The following is a 20,792-nucleotide window of genomic DNA, read 5'->3' on the forward strand; positions in this document are numbered from 1 at the left end:
GCTGCATCTCCATTAGTGCCCTTCAAATAGGTTCATCAGTACCATCTTTCTGGATTGCATATATATGCATTAATATATGATACTTATTTTTCTCTTTCTGACTTACTTCACTCTGTATATTAGGCTCTAGGTTCATCCACCTCATTAGAACTAACTCAAATATGTCCCTTTTTATGGCTGAGTTCCATTGTGTATGTGTACCACAACTTCTTTATCCATTCATCTGTTGATGGATATCTAGGTTGCTTCCGTGTCCTTGATTCCACTTGTCTCTTCTGAGTTATACTTTTCTTTGCTCCGTTTTTACCATCAGTCTCATTACTCTGTTTCTGGGAATTCTCAAATATATTGTCCAGTGATCTTACTAATGTACCTATATATTTTTCTCCAAAATTTTGGTGTGATATGGGAATTGAGAAGTGATCATGTATGTCTGATTTAAAATGTTGAATTGGGTATTATCCATGAAATCCATAACATTCTGTCTATATATTCTGAGATTTTGTTAATTTGTGCCTTTTATAGCCCAAGATAGTGTTAGAATACATCTGTACAACATAACTCCTACCAAGGATTTTATAGTCCAGAAGTGGGATAATTCTATGAAAAACTAAATATTTGTAAACTTAACATGTAATTACGTGTTTTCCACTTTATGGTAATATATTGAAATTTAATGGATAGTATGTACTTCTGATTGTATGAAACGTCTTTTAGGAGTAAATGGCATTTAAGCTGACTGTTAGGGTAAAGGTAAAGTTTAGAAACAGGTGAAGGGTGAGAACAATTAGGTGAGAGTGATAATAAAAGAATAAGGCTAACTAAGATAAGGATATACTTGTTGTGGAAACAACAGAGTATAATTTGACAGAAACAAATAGGAAAATGTAGAGTGTTTACAATTTTGTTGGTGAGTTAAGGTGTTAGTTAAATCTATTATTGGTTTGAGATGTTAAAAATTTGATTTTCATCTTTTATTTTGACAGTTTGAAACTTCTTTGGAAGAATGGTAAGAACATTTCATGCTTCTTTTACATTTTTATGTTCAAATTTTGATGATTAATCTGCTGTAGATAAGTTTATTTCTAAAGAAAAAAGATATTGAGAGCAGAATTTTATGTTAGATATTAATATTTATTTTTAAAAATGTAAGAATCAGGATGTCACTGGAAATAACAGAATAGGAATCTCCAGGGCTCTGTCCTACCATAAAAGCATCTATAAATTTTGGCAAAAATTGGTCAGAGTCAGCTTCTGCAGAAATCTGAAATCTAGTCCAAAACTTGCAACAATAAGGGGAAAAGTTAATGCAGAAAGAGTAACTGGCTTGCCTGAAGGAAGGGCTGTGGCATTTGAAATGGCCTACTTGCCATCCTCCAACCCTCAGATCAGTGGTGGTCATGAAGCAAATAGCCTGAACTTGTGCAGATTGCTAGTGCCAGAGGGAACAATATAGATCTTATTCTCAAATAATTATAATTCAGTGTTTTGCTAAGTCTGATGACTCCCTAAAGGGACTAACCCAAAGATTGACTTTGTTTTTCCTGACTTAGAGAAATTATAGCGCTGGAGCCACCTCCGGGCAGTGTTTGCTGAAAGTATTTAAGGTCATATACTTGTCACCAGTGTCTGAGATTGTGGATGATTTGGGACAGGCACTGAAAAGACCAGAATGCCTGGGAATGAAAAGTTTGGGGAAAGAGATATTATAAATGGGAGAATAGGATTTTTTAAAGTTTTCATATATATTGGAGAATTTAAAAGTGCACAAATATGAACAGTGTTGGACACATGCTCAGGAAAGACCAAGAAGACTTAATCTTTTATCTCTGGCTAGCCTTAGCATCTACACAGGCAAGAATTGAAGGTAGAGGCAGAGTTATAAACATCCTGAATAAGCATGAAAGAAGTACTCCAACTAAGATCCAGTCCGCTAAGGTTGGGAGCAAGCATGTAGATTTCCCTTTTTCTTTTCTTTTTTTTTTCTGACCTCAAGTATTTAAGGTAACTTGGACAAAACTCAAGTTCACCAATAAGCTAAGAAACACTTTGGTGACCCCAAGTGAAAAAGAATGATATTAACATAGTGATATTAATATTACAGTAAGTGTTTGGGAGAATCACTAAACAAACAAAAGCAACCCACAACAAACATCAAAAATAAACACAATAGAGGAATGTAATCTTATTTTCATATCACATTAGAGTACTCAAAATTTCCAGGTTTTTACAAAAATTATGAGGCAGGGGAAGAATAAAAGAAAATTTACTTCCATTATTAAGGGGAAAAACAAACAAAGAAAATACTCTGAGGAAGCATGACATTGTGCTTATGGGACGAAGACTTTAAATCAACTGTCTCAAATATCCTCAAAGAGATAAACTGTGGACAAAAACACAACAAAACCAGGAGATTAATGTCTCAACAAATATAGAATATCAATGAAGAAAAAGAAATTATAAGGAAGATCCATATAGACATTTTGGAGCTAAAAGATACAATAACTGAAATGAAAAACTAGAGATGTTCACCAGCTGAGGAGGAAACCTAGAAAATTCATATATATTAATATATTTAATATATATATATTAAATTAGACAGCATGCAATAAAAAACCAGTTAGTCAATTTGTAATCTCTGGAGGTAATTAAAAGTACTTTGAAATGAATGAGAATCAAAACACTATGTATCACAACTGAAGAGATGAAGTAAAAGCAGTGCCCAGAGGAAAATTCATAGCCATAAATGATTATACTAAAGGAAAGACACCTAATCCAGTAACCTAACTGTATAATCTAAGATTAAGAACAAAACAAGGATGGCCATCTTGCCACTTTTATTGAACATTGGAACCCTCATACAATGCTACTGGGAATGAAGAATTGGACCAACCACTGTGAAACAGTTTGCTGTTTCCCCAAAAAGCTAAACCTAGAATTACCATATGACCCAGCAATTCCACTCATATATGTACACAAAAGATTTCAAAACCAGTGTTCACACAAAACCTTTTGTATAAATGTTTGTTATCATCCATATTCACAATAGCCAAAAGGTGGAAACAATGTCAAATCCTTCAGTGAACTCATAGATTAATAAATAATGGTGTATCTGTACAATGGAATATTATTCAATTATAAAAAGTAATGAAGTTCTGATGCATGCTACAACATGGGTAAAATGAAATATTCTGCTTTGGTGTTAGTTATTTTCTTGTGACTTTTATCAGAGGAAGTGTACTTCTTTTTATACACATTGAAAAGGGCTAGGCAGGTGACTCAGTGGTGAAGGATGCACCTGCCAATGCAGGAGACATGGGTTCAATCCCTGATCCAGGAAGATCCCACCTGCCCTGGAGTAACTAAAGTCTATGTGCCACAACTACTGATCTTGTGCTCTAGAGCTTGGAAATGTAACTACTGAGCCCATGTACAGTGATAAAGATGTAGCACAGTCAATAGAATAAATATAAAATAAATACAATTAAAACTAGACTAGTATTCAAGAATTGGACCAGATAATACTGATGATGAGAAATGTTTCATTATTCAATATATGGAACTTTCACTAGAAAAGTTCTTCAGAAAAGAAAATTTGGATATTTTTCTAAAACATTATTAACTTCAAATATGAAATCATATTTTTGCTCCTTACATTTTGTATTGTCTTCCCAGAAACTGCTAAAATGTAATTGGAGAAATAATTCTCAAATTATTTTCAGTAAGTTCTCTTTTTTTTCCTGATAGCAACTTTCTCAGAAGAGACTAATATCATTTAAAAAAATACTGCTTTACTATCTCTCAAAAAATTTCAAGTTATTTTAACAAATTTTAAATTACTGTTAATTTAGCATGAAGTATAAATGTCATTACCAATTAGAATTTTGCTATTTTAATTTCTTAAATAGTACCAATAACATGTATAGTGTCACTATAGACATTTAAAATTCAGTGTAAAAACATCACCTAAAATTTGTTTGACTAACTGTAAGTACAGTCCTTCTTTATTAATTGATTGCTTCTTTTCCATTATAAAGGAACAGAACTTCTTTCACAGAAGACCTGAAAAAAGATTTGAGTGTTGCTACACTAGTGAAAGAGCCCAAACCAGAAGAATTGAAAGGTAAAATTGTACCTCATACTACATGAGCAGAATTACATTTAAAAACTCATTAGCTTTTCATTTATGTATTTCTGATAATCATAAGACTCATGTATGAGTTTTATAATTCTTATGGGTGTCTAGCAGAAGTAAGAGCCTTCTGTATTGTTTGATTAAATACTTATTCAACAAATATTTGTTAATTACTGTAATATACTATATACTGCTCTAGGTCCTTCCCTGTCTACTTCTCAGGAAGTGAATGGTTATCCAGTACTGTCCATTAGGACTTTCTGTGATAATAGAAATATGTTTTGTCTCATTGTCCAGTGGGGTAACTACTAGCCACATGTAGCTGCTAGCACTTAAAATGTGGTGACACCAAGGAATTTAAATGTTAAGTTTAACTTGCATTTAAATGTAAATTAATCACATGTGGTTCATGGCTACCATATTGGACATTATAGCTCATATATATATATGGTTCAGTTCAGTTCAGTCGCTCAGTCGTGTCCGACTTTCTGTGACCCATGGACCGCAGCATGCCAGGCCTCCCTGTCCATCACCAACTCCTGGAGTTTACCCAAACCCATATCCATTGAGTTGGTGATGCCATCCAACCATCTCATCCTCTGTCGTCCCCTTCTCCTCCTGCCCTCAATCTTTCCCAGCATCAGGGTCTTTTCAAATGAGTCAGCTCTTCACATCAGGTGGCCAAAGTATTTGAGTTTCAGCTTCGGCATCAGTCCTTCCAGTGAACGTCCAGGACTGATGTCCTTTAGGATGGACTGGTTGGGTCTCCTTGCAGTCCAAGGGACTCTCAAGAGTCTTCTCCAACACCACAGCCCAAAAGCATCAATTCTTCAGCCCTTATCTTTCTTTATAGTCCAACTCTCACATCCATACATGACTACGGGAAAAACCATAGCCTTGAAGACTAACCTTCTAGTCACAATTTCCAAATATAAATATATAATAATTTTATAATGGTATACAAATTTGTATTAAAATTATTTCAACATATTTGAATATATCTTTGGCATTATTTTAAATACTTCCTCCTACTTTTGCAACAAAACTTTGTTAAATGCCTTCCTTTAGTGAATGATAACTAACAAACTCAGGACTCTGTAAAAGCATGAATATTTTGTATTTGCCTTTTATAATGAAAGTGAAAATCTGATTCAATTATTTCTTAATTTTTCAATGACAATTTCTAGGAGAAAATATCAATGTATTAATGATCACAAAACCAAAATAATTCCAATTATGTTTATTATAAACATATGCATGCTAATGCATGCTAAGTCGCTTCAGTCGTGTCCGGCTCTGTGCAACCCCATGGACAGCAGCCCACCAGGCTCCCCTGTCCACGGGATTCTACAGGCAAGAATACTGTAGTGGGTTGCCATTTCCTTCTCCAATAAACATGTATATTTGACTCTAAAACACAAGACTGTATCAGGATGAGGAAGATTTATTGTAATTACGTTGTTCGCAAAGAGTCGGACACGACTGAGCGACTGAACTGAACTGAACTGAACTGAACGTTGTTTCTACTGATAAAAATGGGCCTTTCCAGGTGGCTCAATAGGTAATGAATCCACCTTCAAGGCAGGGATATACAGGAGATGTAGGTTTGATCCCTGGGTGGGGAGGATCCCCTGGAGGAGTGCATGGCAACCCTCTCCAGTATTCTTGCCTGGAGAAACCTATGGACAGAGGAGGGTGAGGCTTTCCATAGGGTTACAAAAAGTTGGACATGGCTGAGATGCCTGAGCACACCCACACCCTAATAAAAATGCAAGTGGTTGCTCACTTATTCACTATGAAACAGTAAAACTAATTGAGATGGTATTCTGGAAAAAAATCCAGAGAGGTGTTAAATAGAATTGGAGACACCTTAAGTTATACACATAGCGTTTGTTTTAGACTGCTATTGTAGAAACAGTATAAAAGACATCTTGCACAAATGTAATGGACACCTGTGGTAAAACACATATATATCCAATCAGAAGTGCTTTAATTTTAAGTGGCATTAACTCCATCATATCTTTCCAGCTGAAGCCCAGTTATAGAAATTGAATGAATGTTGATTGGAGAACAGTGTTTAATGTGTATGTTGTAATAAAAAACAGACCATTTATAGAAGATAAAGTGTCTAAGATATTGTGGAATTTGAAAAATAAAGACAATAGACCAAATAAATAGAGCCCAAATAAAAGACCAGGCTAGAAAAAGTTAATTTTGTGCATTACAATAGAAAAACCTGTTTCTCAGGAATTCTTTTTAGGCATATGCTGAATTTCTTTAACAAGGCCACTAGGTTAGAAATAAAAACTGCAAGTGGTGAGCTTGTACTAATAACCATTATGTAATACTACTTTCCAGCAAAAAATTGATGTCTTTATTGTCCAAAAGAAAAAGAGAACAAAATAAAACAAAGTTTACTGTTAGTTGCCTTTCTTCTTGATCCAGTTTCACTGTTTTTCCTCCAACCTCAGCTCTTTAGAGGCTTTGCCTTTTTTGACACTTTGTGTTTGTTTATATCTTTTTGTCATGTCACATTTTGGCAAAAGCCACTGTTTACAATTATAAATCTCACCAGAATGGGAGTCGTTCCAATTTTAGTATATGTGCTGCCTAAGCGAGCAGCAGAATGGGAGTCATATCCATCTTTCTTACTGACCAGCCTCCAAGGAGAGAGAATATTGCCTAAAATGTAACAGGCTCTCTACCCATTTCTTGAATAAATAGATGAATGAATACCCATGTTAATCATTTTGTTAACATTAAACCTTATCATTCCAGAGCTGTGAAGCAGGAGTCCCAAATGTTTCTCATAAAGGAGTTAATTTGTATTATAACTAAATAAATAGAACTTGTAAATGATGATGAATTTCTGGCAAGGCTAGCTAGGGATGTTATTATCTAATAAGATAAAGAATATAAAGTGTCTTGTTCCCAAGAACCATCTGAGGATTTTCAGTATTTATCTGATGTAATCATTATGGTTCACTTTTCCCATAGAGTGGGAGGAAACAGAAGCATAGTTTCAAAATAAAGCTCTGTAATACAGCTTGTGAATGGAACATGTGTTTTTTCAAAAATATTTTTTTTTCCCAAAAATATTGTGTGTGAAGCTATTGGTTGAGATTTAGTTATTTTGATTGTCTTATAAAATATTCATTTCAAAATCTGTCTTCAAAGGTTATAATTAATGTTATGATTGTATTATAATGAAACTTGTCTTTACAAGGCTAATTCATTTTTCTAAAATTCTCTTGGTAAATATGTAAATATTAAAAGATAGTAATACAACTAGTCCCCCAGCTCCCCCACCACTACCATCCAGCTTACAGGCTGATTTATAACAAATGTGAATACGTATTTCCCTTTCAAGATGAAAAGTGTCCTGAATTAAAGCAGAAAATGGAAACATTGCTATCAGAGGCCATCCATCTCATTAAAAGTCTAGAGACTGATAGGGCAGAAGCTGAGGAAGCTTTACAACGACAAAAATCAAGAAAGAAAAGGATTACCACACAAATTGATTCTTGGTCAATCTGGAAACTTCAAGAAATTCCAACAGCTGTGCAGAACGGTAATAATCAGGATTTTTCATATTGTCATTTACTTTGTTGGAGAGGCATGGATGATTAATTGAGCTCTGAATTAAAAAATTACTTGTGCTTAAAGTGACCATATTATATTGCATGCAAACCAGTGTATATTTTAAACATACTATTAATGATAATGCTGTGTTTGCAGACATAAATTGGGACTTCACTGAACAAACCTGGACCTGCTATCATTTGGTATTTGTTGGAAATTCCATTGAATTTATGGTACGCAAGGAGCATGCAAACATTTGGCACATATTTCCTGTAATGACTATAATATTTCAGTTACTAGAAATTTAAAGTGATTGTCAGTTGGTGGCATCAGCTACATATTTAAATCTAGGAAAATGAGAGAATTCTAAGTGATATTTTAGGAATCTTCTTTTGTGAATTCAATGGCAAATTCACATTGGGAACTTCTAGCAGGCAAAGAAACCTAGGATGTTTTCAAAAGTCATGTAGGTAACACATGTTTAAAAGGGAAAACTCTATCATTTAGATTATAGAAGGAGGAACATGTGATCAAGTGTTAAATAATCTAAAGGTTTTGGATTTTTCATTTTCTAATGCGGTATTTATCAAGCATACCAGACTACCTGATCTTTCTGAGTCTGGAAGCGTTTCTGTGTTATCATAGGGTAACAATTTTAATTCAGGGTTCACAGGCTTTATAAATGGGTGACATTAGGATTCTTATATAACCCATGATTTAAACCAAAACACCTTTGAGAGAAAAAAAGATGATATTGTTGTTAGTCACATTCTTCAGGCAATATAAATAACATGTCTAAATCACAAATGAGTGTGACAAGAAACTATCTTTATCCAAAGGAGAGGGTAATAAGCTACTGTTCTTTCTTCTGATGTCTCTCCTTGATACTGAGCTGTGTGTATTTTCTATAGGAGTCAGTGAGACTTCAACTGCTTTTGTTGCCTCTGTTAGGATTCTTGAAGTTATACTGGTTCTAGACCAGTGAATTAGACCATTACTAATTTCTTAGCTTGAGTTTGATATCTAAATCTTTATAAGTTTTAAATTTGGGTTTTTAGTTTTTTGAAGTCATTATTTTTCTACCCAGAGTCCAGATAATGAGTTTTCTATTCATGTGTATTTAAGTCCAAAATTGTCAACATACTTTTAATAGCCAATTTAATTTATTTACTGGTTTTGAGTCTCTTTTCTCTTTCTTCTTGAGTCAGTTTTGATCATTTGAGCCTTCTAAATAATTTGTCCATTTCACTGTAATTGTCATATTTGCTTACCTAATCTTGTTCCTAATATTGTCTTATAACTATTTTGATATTTATAATAACAGTAGAGATGACATATCTTTCATACTTGATTTTGGTAATTTTTACTTTCTCGCTCTCTTTTCTTCCTACCTTGGTTTACCAAAAGGCACAGCAATTTTGTTGATTTATTTAAAAAGTCAATTTTTGCTTAATTTCTCATATCATTTCTTAGTTTTGGTATAATTGATTTCTTCTCTGATTTCGTTTCTCATGCTTTCTTTGGGAATTTAACATACTGTTTTTCTCTTCATAAAGTGGAAGCCTTGATTATTTGTTCAATACCTTTCTTTTTTTCTAGAGTAGACATTTAGGAACCAAAGTTACTTTTAGGAACTATATTAGTTGGATTTCATAAATATTCATATGATTTGAGCTTATTTTAATTACATAAAATATTTTAAAAATTATTTTTGTGATTTCTTTTTGGGTCTATTATTTATTTAGACATTGCTGTTTAATTTGCAATTACTTAGGGATTTTTTGCAGTTTTCCCCAACTTTTTTTCTTTTGATTTCTAATTTAATTTAGGAACATTTTAGTTACATTAAAATTGTTTAGAATAAAAATTACCCAGCATTTTAAATATTTTGGATAATATTCTGTGTTTGGTCAAAATTCATGTACATTCTGTTGTTTGGTGAAGTGTCTATAAATGTGTTAATTGGTTGGTTGTGCTGTTTAAGTCTTCTCTCTCTGATTTTTCTGTATAGTTGTTTATTGAGTTGTTGTGAGTTGGGTGTTGAAATCTCCAACTATGATTTCTCTGGTGAATCTGAGAAGAAACTAATGATACCAAAACTTTTCCTTTTTCAATTGCCAGGTTTTGTTCATTTATTTTAATTTTTAAAAATTCTTGGGTAAAAGACCCTGATAAGCTTTAAATAAATTAAGAAATGCGCTACAACAACATTTAAGTTTGGAATGGGATTTTTTTTTGGAGATTAGGAATCAATGACAGATTTAGCCTTGAGTGAACCACTGAAATCCTAATATCCTTTGGTTCCCATTTGATCCATGTATTTGGTACAGGAGACTTGGGATAAAGCCCAAATCTCACCCAAAGGACAAGTCCGGTTAGAAGTCATTACATGAAGCTGAGGGTCCAAAGGTCTCCATTCCAGCATTAAGCATGAATCATGAGTAAACCTATTGCTCCAGTTGAATAATAAAGTTGCTTGTTTCACTTAGTTAGTGGAGAAAAGCAGACAGTATTCCAAGAATTCTTAATGTAATGATCTAAATGGATTTGGGACTGATACTCCTGCTGTCTGTGAATCTGAAAATACACAGTGGAGAATGTCATTTAAATGTTCTGTAGGTTGGTGGTAAAGCTAGGCATCTTCAGGAACAAAGACAGATGTTCTTTTTTGAAAGACTGAAAATTCGATATAGGTATCAGCGAATTGTCTCAGTCTCAAGATAAGAAACAGCTCAATATCAAGTATCATAAAACACAAGAATACAGATTTGGTAAGTGTGAGTTAGTAGAAATAGACAGCGTAATCTTACTGAAAAAGTTTTCAGATATTGGATTGCACATGACATTATAAAATGATTTTATTTAATGGGCTTCCCTGGTGGCTCATGGTAAGAATCCTCCTGCCAGTGCAGGAGACCCAGACTCAATCCCTGGATTGGGTAGATCCCCTGGAGGAGGAAATGGCAACCCACTCCAGTATTCTTGCCTGGAAAAATCCCATGGACAAAAGAGCCTGGCAGGCTACAGTGCATGGTGTCACAGAGAGTTGAACATGACTTAGCAACTGAGAATATTTAATATGTTTTATGAAATAAAAAGAGAAGTTTGAAAATAAAAGCAAGGACTAAGAGACTATTTTTAAAAAAAAAGAAAAATGGGAATAAAAAAGACTTACTAGAAATTAAAAATCTACAACTTGAAATTAAAGACTCAATAGCTGGTTAAATGGTCTTTTAGACTAAAGAAGAGAAAAGTAATAACTATAAATCTAGAAAAATTTACATGAAATGCATCAAGGGTACACAAGGAGAAGGAAAATATGAATTAAATATTTAAAGACATAGAGTGTAACATGATAAAGGATGATGAATATCTAATAGAAGATCATTATGAAGATAATGATGATAATACTTAATGAGATGGTGACTGACTTTTTAAAACAAAAATACTACTGTCTAATTAGGATAAAATTAAAAGGGAATGGTGTCAAACATTTCACAAATATAAGAAATTAGAAAACATTTAGAACTGTATCATTAAAACTTACTAAAATTATTTTCACAGAAGTGAAAAAAGCTAAATTATTATTTAAAGGAAAATCAATAGCTTTTATCATATTCAGGAAAGAAGATGATATCAAAATTATTGAAATATATGACTAGAAAAATAAAAGCAAAATAAATACAAAAATACAAAGAAAAAACAGAAAACCAATAACAAAATGGTTAAATAATGAAATATGTATAATTCTGAAGATACACAGAGCTAAAAGTTAGATCAATAAAAAATAATAATAAAGGAAATAATAGAATACCAATGGCAAGATTAATGAAGAATACAGAGAAAATATATGAGTAAATTCAATTAGAAATGCAGATGGTCTCTAAAAATGGAGCAGTGATTAATAATAAGGAAGATATACAGAACAAATGCCTTAGAATATTATTGAAACCTTGATGAACTGGAAGAATTCACAGAAAAAAATAGACTGATGAATAGATAGCCAAAATATACATATAGCCATTAAAGGAAAGATATTGACTTAAAATAAAAATCCTTTCTTGCACACACATACATACATACAGACATACTAGGGCAATAAAACTTTAAATGCAGTTTTGAACTTCCACAAAATCATATAGAACAGAAATAAAAGAAACTACAACAGATACAAGATGCTAGCATAAATTGTAAAGCAAATTAGATGAATACAGTACAAATATGCAAAATTACAGGCCAAAATCATTAGCATACATGCAAAGTATCCTCAGTGAATACAACACCAAAACCCACCAAGAAGTTTATTTGAAAAAAGATGAAAAGATCCCCAAGGTAGCCAATTGAATTTTATTCCAAGAGATCAAGGTTAGGTTAACCTTAGAAATTTAATGATATAATGAGGAAATCTTTTATATAGTTTCTCTAAAATTGTCCTAGTCTGTTAATTGACATTTAATTTAATTTATAATTTGTTTTTATTTTATTTAAAAGAAATTTCCATATGTATCATTTCAGATATTTGTATATGGAACAAAAATTTTTTATCCATTTATTCAAATTCCCATTTCTGTTATTTGAGAACGTTTTGTCATTTCTTCCTCTAGGCCGTGCTGTGCTCATGTTATGTCTGTCACTAGATCTGTGCATTTTTGTTTGTCTTAATTTTGCTGTGTGAGATCATTCTGATTTCACTATAAGATTTATTTTTGTGGGTAAACATTATTTCTTATGTTAACATTGATTTTTATGAGTTATTATTTTTATAATTTCAACTGATTTTTGTAATTTAATCCCTTTGATGGTAAATGAAGGAATACTAAAATAATTTAAGGACTTCCCAGGCTGCCCAGTAGTTTAGACCCTGCACTTCCACTGCAGGGAGCATGAGTTCCATCCGTGATTGGGGAGCTAGGATCCCACATGCCACATGGCATGGTCAAAACATAAAAATAAAAAACAAGTAATTTCTGAAACTAAAATATTTCATCAGTTCAGTTCAGTTCAATTGTTCAGTCATGTCCGATTCTTTGCGACCCCATGGACTGCAGCGTGCCAAGCCTCCCTGTCCATCGCCAACTCCCGAAGTTTACTCAAACTCATGTCCATTGAGTTGGTGATGCTATCCAACCATCTCATCTTCTATGGTCCCCTTCTCCTTCCTTCAATCTTTCCTAGCATTAGGGTCTTTTCAGATGAATCAGTTCTTCACATCAGGTGGCCAAAGTATTGGAGTTTCAGCTTCAACATCAGCGCTTGCAATGAATATCCAGGACTAATCTCCTTTAGGATGGACTGGTAGGATCTCCTTACAGCCCAAGGGACTCTCAAGAGTCTTCTCTAACACCATAGTTCAAAAGCATCGATTCTTCGGTGCTCAGCTTTCTTTATAGTCCAACTTTCACTTCCATACATAGCTACTGGAAAAACCATAGCCTTGACTAGATGGACCTTTGCTGGCAAAGTAATACCTATGCTTTTTTATATTCATATTTCATATCTATTATCAAACAAAGATTTCCTTCTGGAGTTTTTGTTTTAAATTTAGATTTTCTTTTTGTCCTTTCACTGTATGTCTAGAACATGAGGCCTATTTGAGAGATAAAATAGAACTACGATGGCATTTTGAAGATAAAACTCATCAACGAAAACATCTGGAAGAGCAAAAGGAGAAATTAGCAGAAAGTAATGCAAAGCTTAAAGCAGACATAGACTATATGATTAAACATCACCCCCTACTGCTTGCAAAGCGAGACCATGAACTTACATCTCTGAGGGAATATTACCAGAAAAAATTTGAGGTAAGTGAATAAAAGAATGGCTGTGCATTTTACAGATTGTTTCTTAATTGTAAGAATTTCAGCTCTAAGAAGTTAACATACCTTGAAAGGTTTCGTTCTCATTGAAAATTGGCTTACTATTTATCTATTTAAAAAATCATCAATCAGTACAGTTGACTGATATTCATTTAAAGTGTGTTTTCTTTCCTTATGTTTAAACTTAAGAATATTAATTGTATTTAGTCAGTCTACTAATATGATTTTGGAGATGTTAAACAATATGGTATTATTTGAAGCTATAAACTGAACTGAGAAAGAATGTAAGTATACTGTATCAGTAAACTTCATTCTTAATGAAAACATATAACCAACATGTAAAGTCTTTTTAATGATTAACATTTAATCTCCTCTTGTGGGATCATACCATAGAAAAATAAATTGTTTATTATGGCCACTAAATGGACAAATTTAATTTTGTATCATGTTTGTTCTTGATCATTTAAAGTTAGTAAATTAAGTCATTAAATGTCTCTTATATTTGCTCCATTTTCCTTCATCTCTCTCCAAAAGATAACCTCATCATGAACTTCTGTTTCCAGGCAAAATTTGAATAATTTTATACACACATATGCAACTTATGTACACTCCATACTGTTGTTTTTAATATTATCAAACATTCTGTAACTTTCTGTAATGTTTTTTGTTTGCTCTGTGCTTAATTGTTCAGTCATGTATGACTCTTTGTGACCCCATGGACTGTAGCCTGCCAGGCTCCTCCTACTGGCAGGCTGTAGCCTGCCAGGCTTCTCTGTCCAAGGGAATTCTCTAGGTGTGAATACTGGAGTAGGTTGCCATGCCCTCCTCCAGGGCTCCTTCCCAACCCAGGGGTCAAACCCAGGTCTCCCATGTTGCAGGCGGATTCTTTACCATCTGAGCTACCAGGGAAGCCCAAGAATACTGGAGTGGGTAGCCTATCCTTTCTCCAGAGGATCTTCCTGACCCAGGAATCAAACTAGTGTCTCCTGCATTGCAGGTTGATTCTTTACCAGCTGAGCCATTTACTTTTTAATCTGACATTATTCTGGAGCTCCAGCTACTATTGATACACACAGATTTAGTCCATTCATTTTACTTTCCAATTCCACCAAATAGATATCTCTGGTCTTGGGTGTTGTTTCCCATATTTAGCTACAGTGCTGATTTGCCTATGAACAGTAAGGAGCCCTGATCATGTTCCTCTTTTTGTGCATGTGAATTTTTCTTGGCTACATATCTAGTGGAGTATTTACTGAGTCCTGGGTTATATACATTTTCAACTTCATTAGTTAAAATCACACTGCTCTCCAGAGTGTCTTTGACAGTTTATATTCTTAAAGTAGTAGCAGTGCTAGAGATGTCCCATTTATCTACTGTGAACAAGGGTCCTAGCAGTATGCTTTTTTCATCATAATAGACCCCTTATTTAATACTGGACAGGGAAGCCTGGCATGCTGCAATCCATGGGGTCGCAAAAAGTTGAACACAACTAAGTGACTGAACAAAACACAATAAGTAGTTGGATGGCCATGTGTCAGGGTAAAGGTCATTTCTCAATTTGCTTTTACTCATGGTATTTCTAATGAGATGTAGGTAGCAGTTACACAGGGTTTTTCTAGGAAAGCTTTTTGAAATTGACTGACTCAGTCAGAAGCCACACCCTTTTGTTCTCAGCCATTTTGTAAACTTACAGCAACCCCGATATGACAGCTGCAGTTCTTCCTTACATTTTATAGCACAGGGTGCCCTTGAGAATGGACGCCAGTATCCAAGATGGCTGAATAGAAAGGCAGAAGAAGCCGTGTATCTATTTTGGGGAGAAAAAAAGAAACTGCAGTCTTGTTTATTTGACTTATCTCTCCTACAACCAAACCCAATTCTAACTGATACACCTCACATTTTTGTCAAGGTTTTATTGTGATACTTTAAATTTTGTCAATAAGTGTGTGAATTGGTGTCCCTAAAGTAATAACTTTAGTGTGTTTTGCCCCTGATAAAAGTGAAAGTGAAAGTGAAGTCACTCAGTCGTGTCCGACTCTTTGCAACCCCATGACCTGTAGCCTACTAGGCTTCTCCGTCCATGGGATTTTCCAGGCAAGAATACTGGAGTGGGTTACCATTTCCTTCTCCAGGAGATCTTCCCGACTCAGGGATTGAACCCGGGTCTCCCACATTGCAGGCAGATGCTTTACCGTCTGAGCCACCAGGGAAGTCCTTAGCGGACATAGATATTGCCTAGGGGAGGGGAAGCAGAGTTGTTGAAGATCACACTTGTGAATGGGTTCAGTTCACTTCACTCAAAAGAGTCGTGTCCAACTCTTCGCGACCCCACGGACTGCAGCACGCTAGGCTTTCGTGTTTATCATGAACTCCTGGAGCTCACTCAAACTCATGTCCATTGAGTCAATGATGCCATCAACCATCTCGTCCTCTGTCGTCCTCTCCTCCTCCCGCCTTCAAACTTTTCCAGCATCAGGGTCTTTTCCAGTGAGGCAGTTCTTCGCATCAGCTGGCCAAAGTATTGGAGTTTCAGCTTCAGCATCAGTCCTTCCAATGAATATTCAGGACTGATTTCCTTTAGGATGGACTGGTTGGATCTCCTTGCAGTCCAAGGGACTCTCAAGAGTTTTCTCCAACACCTCGATTCAAAAGCATCAATTCTTCAGTGCTCAGATTTCTTTATGGTCCAACTCAGGACGCTCAGGTTTTGATCAGACATTATTCTAGGTGTTCTGTGAAGTTTTTTATTTTTTTGGATGAGATTGACATTTAAATCAATGATCTTTTAATAAAGCAGATAGGCAAGAAAAATAAATAAAAGGATCTAGACTGAAAAAGAAGTAAAATTATTTGCAGAAGACACATTCTTCTATATAGAAAATTGTGAAGAATCACAAAACAAACTATAGAGCTAAAAACAAGTTTAACAAAGTTGCAGATTCAAGCTCAATACAAAACTCAGTTGTATTTTCGTATACTAGTTGTGAACAATACAAAAATGAAGTTAAGAAAAAAGTTTTCTTTAATACCATCAAAAAATGATTAAGTATGAATAAATTTAACCAATAAGCTGAAAGACTTGTTCACTAAAAACTATAATATTTTGCTGAAATCAATTAAAATTAGAGTTAAATGAACAGAAAAGTAACCCATGTTCACAAATTTGACTTAATATTGTTTAGATGTCAGTAGTACCCATAGCTATCTTCAGATTAAATGGAGTTTCTTACAGAGTCTCAAAGAGCTTTTTACAGAAATGGGAAAGCCTGTTCTAACATTCATTTGAAATTTCAGGAGGTCACAAATAGCCAAAACAGTCTTAAAAAGGAAGGACACCTTAGAGAACTCACAGCTTCTGATTTCAAAACTAACTACAAAACTTTAAGAAGCAAAAATGAGTGGCATTTAATAAATACAGGAAAGTAGTTCAGTGGAGTAGTATTGAGATTCTAGAAATAAACAAATATATCTGTGGTTAGTTGATTTTGACAAGGGTGCCGAGACCATTTGTTGAAATGAGTAGTCTCTTCAATACATGGTATTGGGACGTTGGATATCCACATGCATTCAAAGAGTAAAGTTGGACCTCTGCTTCCTAGCACATACAAAAATTAATTCAAAATGGATCACAACTTTACACGTAAGAACTAAAACTATAAAACTCTTAAAAGGAAACTTGTGGATAAATCTTTATGTCCTAAAATTTGAGAATGGATTTAGATATGACACTAAAAGCATAAGCAACATAAGAAAAACTAGAGAAACTGGACTTCATCAAAATTAAAATGTTTAGTACAGCTAAGTACACTACCAAAAAGGCAAAAAGACAGCCTACAGAATGAGAGAAAATATTGCAAATTATATATAATTTTATTTTAAAGTATGTACTAATTATATATTAATTTTGTACTAATATATACTAATTATATAGTACTATTATATTAATATATATACTAATTCTATATTAATATATCTTCCCACAGATTTGAAATAAGTTTTAAAATCAGAAAGTGTGAGTTCTCTAAGGTGCCCTTCCTTTTCAAGACTGTTCTGGCTACCTGAGCACCCCCCCTGCAGTTTCATATGAATGTTAAAATAGGCTTTTCCATTTCTGCAAAGAGCTCTCTGAGACTTCATCAAAGGTTGCATTTCATCTGAAGATAGCTTTGGGTACTACTGACATCTTAAAAACATGTAGTACCCAGAATATATAAAGAACTTTTATAATTCAACAACTAAAAAAGATAAACACCCCATTTTAAAATGGACAAACTTAAGTAGATATATCTCTGAAAGACAGAAATGAGCAGCAAACACATGAAAGGACAGATGCTCAACATCATTAGCCATCAGGAAAATGTAAACCAAAACCACAGTGATATAGCTACTCATGCCCATTAGGATGAGATTAAAAATGGGGTGTAAAATAACTAGTTTGGGTGAGGATGTAGAGAAACTCAAACCGTTGTACTTTGCTGGTAGGAATGTAAAATGGTGAAGCCACTGTAGAAAACAGCTTGGTGTTTCCTAAAAAAGTAAAACAGAATTAACATATGCTTTAGCAACTCCAAGCCAAGATATATACCCCTAAAGAATTGAATACTGATGTTACAAAACAAAACCTTGTGCAGAAATGTGCTTAGCCTCACTGTCTACAATAGACAAAAAGCAAAGTTATTCCAGTGCCCATCAGTTGTTGTATGACTAAACAAAATATGATATAATCATATCATGGAGTAGTAGTCGGTCATAAAAAGAATGAAATACTGGTACAGATCACAACATGGATAAACTTCAAAGCATTATGCTAAATAAAGAAGCCAGACACAAAAGATCGCATTCTTATATGATTTCGTTTACCTGAAATATCCAGAATAGGTAAATCCATAAAGACAGAAAGCAAATTAGATTGCTAGGGGAATTAGATTGCTAGTTCGGGGAAGTGTAAGATAGAGTTTTGTTTGTAATAAAGCTTTGCTTTTTTTGTTTTACTCTACCGTCTTGACTGAGGCCCTGGCTAGGGACCTACTAAATACCCAGCTACTTAAATAATGCAAGACCTCTTGCCAACGTGCTTGAGACTCAGTACATTGCAAACCAACCTCAGTGGCTTAAGGTGACTTTCAGATTCTACAAGCAGCTTAGTCACATAACACAGTGGAGCCACAGAAATATTGTTAACATCAGTGTAGAGAGTATCCATGTGGGATAGCTGAACCAGTCCCACAGTGAGCCAGCCAAGGAGCTTTCCTCGTGAATTTGTCTCATCTGGTATAAGCAAAACCCCCAAACCTGAGATCACCCCAGCAATACCTACAGGACAGATTGGATACAGGGAATTATTTCTTGCTTTTCTTCCTTTCATGGTATAAATTCTGTTGTTTCCTGAGTTCTGTGTTTGCTTATTTCATCATCTTGGTATAATCTTTGCTCTCTGCTTGAGTGTATAGCCCTGCATTCCTGTGCCTAAAGGAAAATCTCGTAGAGTTTACTAAAATCTGTGCTATTCTAAAAATTAATGTGAACATAAAGAACAGTATTGCATAGGAACCTGGAATGCTAGGTCCATGAATCAAGGTAAATTGGAAGTGGTCAACAGGAGATGGCAAGAATGAACATCAACGTTTTAGGAATCAGTGAACTAAAATGGACTGGAATGGGTGAATTTAACTCAGATAACCATTATATCTACTCCTGTGGGCAAGGATCCCTTAGAAGAAATAGAGTGTCCCTCACAGTCAACAGAAGAGTTCTAAATGCTGTACTTGAGTGCAGTCTCAAAAATGACAGAATGATCTCTGTTCATTTCCAAGGCAAACCATTCAGTATCACAGTAATCCAAGTCTATGCCCGAACCACTAATGCCAAAGAAGCTGAAATTGAATTGTTCTATGATGAATTATAGGACCTTCTAGAACTAACACCAAAAAAGATGCCCTTTTCATCATAGTGAACTGGAATGCAAAAGTAGGAAGTCAAGAGGTACCTGGAGTAACAGGCAAGTTTGGCCTTGGAGTACAAAATGAAGCAGGGCAAAGGCTGAAAGAGTTTTGCCAAGAGAACACACTGGTCATAGCAAAGACCCTCTTCCAAAAACACAAAACGTGACTCTACACATAGACATCACCAGATGGTTAATACCAAAATCAGATTGATTATATTCTTTGTAGTCAAAGATAGAGAAGCTGTATACAGTCAGCCAAAACAAGACCAGGAGCTGACTGTGGCATAGACCATGAACTCCTTATTGCCAAATTCAGACTTAGATTGAAGAAAGTAGGGAAAACTACTAGGCCATTCAGGTATGACATATATCAAATCACTTAGGATTATACAGTGAAAGTGACAAATAGATTCAAGGGACTGGATCTGATAGAGTGCCTGAAGAACTATAGCCAGAGTTTTGTGACATTGTATAGTAGGCAGTGATCAAAACCATCTGCAAGAAAAAGAAATGCAAAAAGGCAAAGTGGTTGTCTGAGGAGGCCTTACAAATATCTGAGAAAAGAAGAGAAGCTAAAGGCAAAGGAGAAAAGGAAAGATAAACCCATCTGAATGCAAAGTTCCACAGAATATCAAGGAGAGATAAGAAAGACTTCCTCAGTGGTCAGTGCAAAGAAATAGAGGAAAACAATAGAATGGGAAAGACTAGAGAACTCTTCAAGAAAATTAGAGATACCAAGGGAACATTTCATGAAAAGATGAGCACAATAAAGGAGAGAAACGATATGGACCTAACAGAAGCAGAAGATATTAAGAAGAGGTGGCAAGAATACACAGAAGAAGTTTACAACAAAGATCTTCATGACCCAGAAAAAGATGAAGGTGTGATCACTCACCTAGAGCCAGACATCCTGGAGTGCAAAGTCAAGAGGGCCTTAGGAAGCATCACTATGAAGAAAGCTAGTGAAGGTGATTGAATTCCAGTTGAGCTATTTCAGATCATTAAAAGATGATACTGTTAAATTGCTGTAACAATATGTCAGCAAATTTGGAAAACTCATCAGTGGTTACAGGACTGGAAAAGGTCAGTTTCCTCATTCCAACCCAAAGAAAGGCAATGCCAAAGAATGTTCAGACTACCACACAATTGCACTCATCCCACACACTAGCAAAGTAATGCTCAAAATTCTCCAAGAGAGGCTTCAATAGTACCTGAATGGAGAACTTCCAGATGTTCATGCAGGATTTAGAAAAGGTAGAGGAACCAGAGTCAAATTGCCAACATCCACTGAATCATAGGAAAAGCAAGAGAATTCAAA

General features: G+C 34.6%; 1 protein-coding gene across 1 annotated transcript in view; it reads left to right on the top strand.

The window, feature by feature from the left end:
* Window positions 1–20,792, top strand: part of CCDC178 (coiled-coil domain containing 178) — a 369,784-nt gene that overhangs the window by 39,098 nt on the left and 309,894 nt on the right. The window contains exons 4-7 of the mRNA XM_043889273.1: window positions 987–1,009; window positions 4,038–4,123; window positions 7,506–7,706; window positions 13,295–13,515. Of these exons, the coding sequence (XP_043745208.1) occupies window positions 987–1,009; window positions 4,038–4,123; window positions 7,506–7,706; window positions 13,295–13,515 (531 nt within the window). The remainder of the gene's footprint in view (window positions 1–986; window positions 1,010–4,037; window positions 4,124–7,505; window positions 7,707–13,294; window positions 13,516–20,792) is intronic.

The sequence above is a fragment of the Cervus elaphus genome, chromosome 27, assembly GCF_910594005.1.
Source record: "Cervus elaphus chromosome 27, mCerEla1.1, whole genome shotgun sequence".
Taxonomy (NCBI): Eukaryota; Metazoa; Chordata; class Mammalia; order Artiodactyla; family Cervidae; genus Cervus; species Cervus elaphus.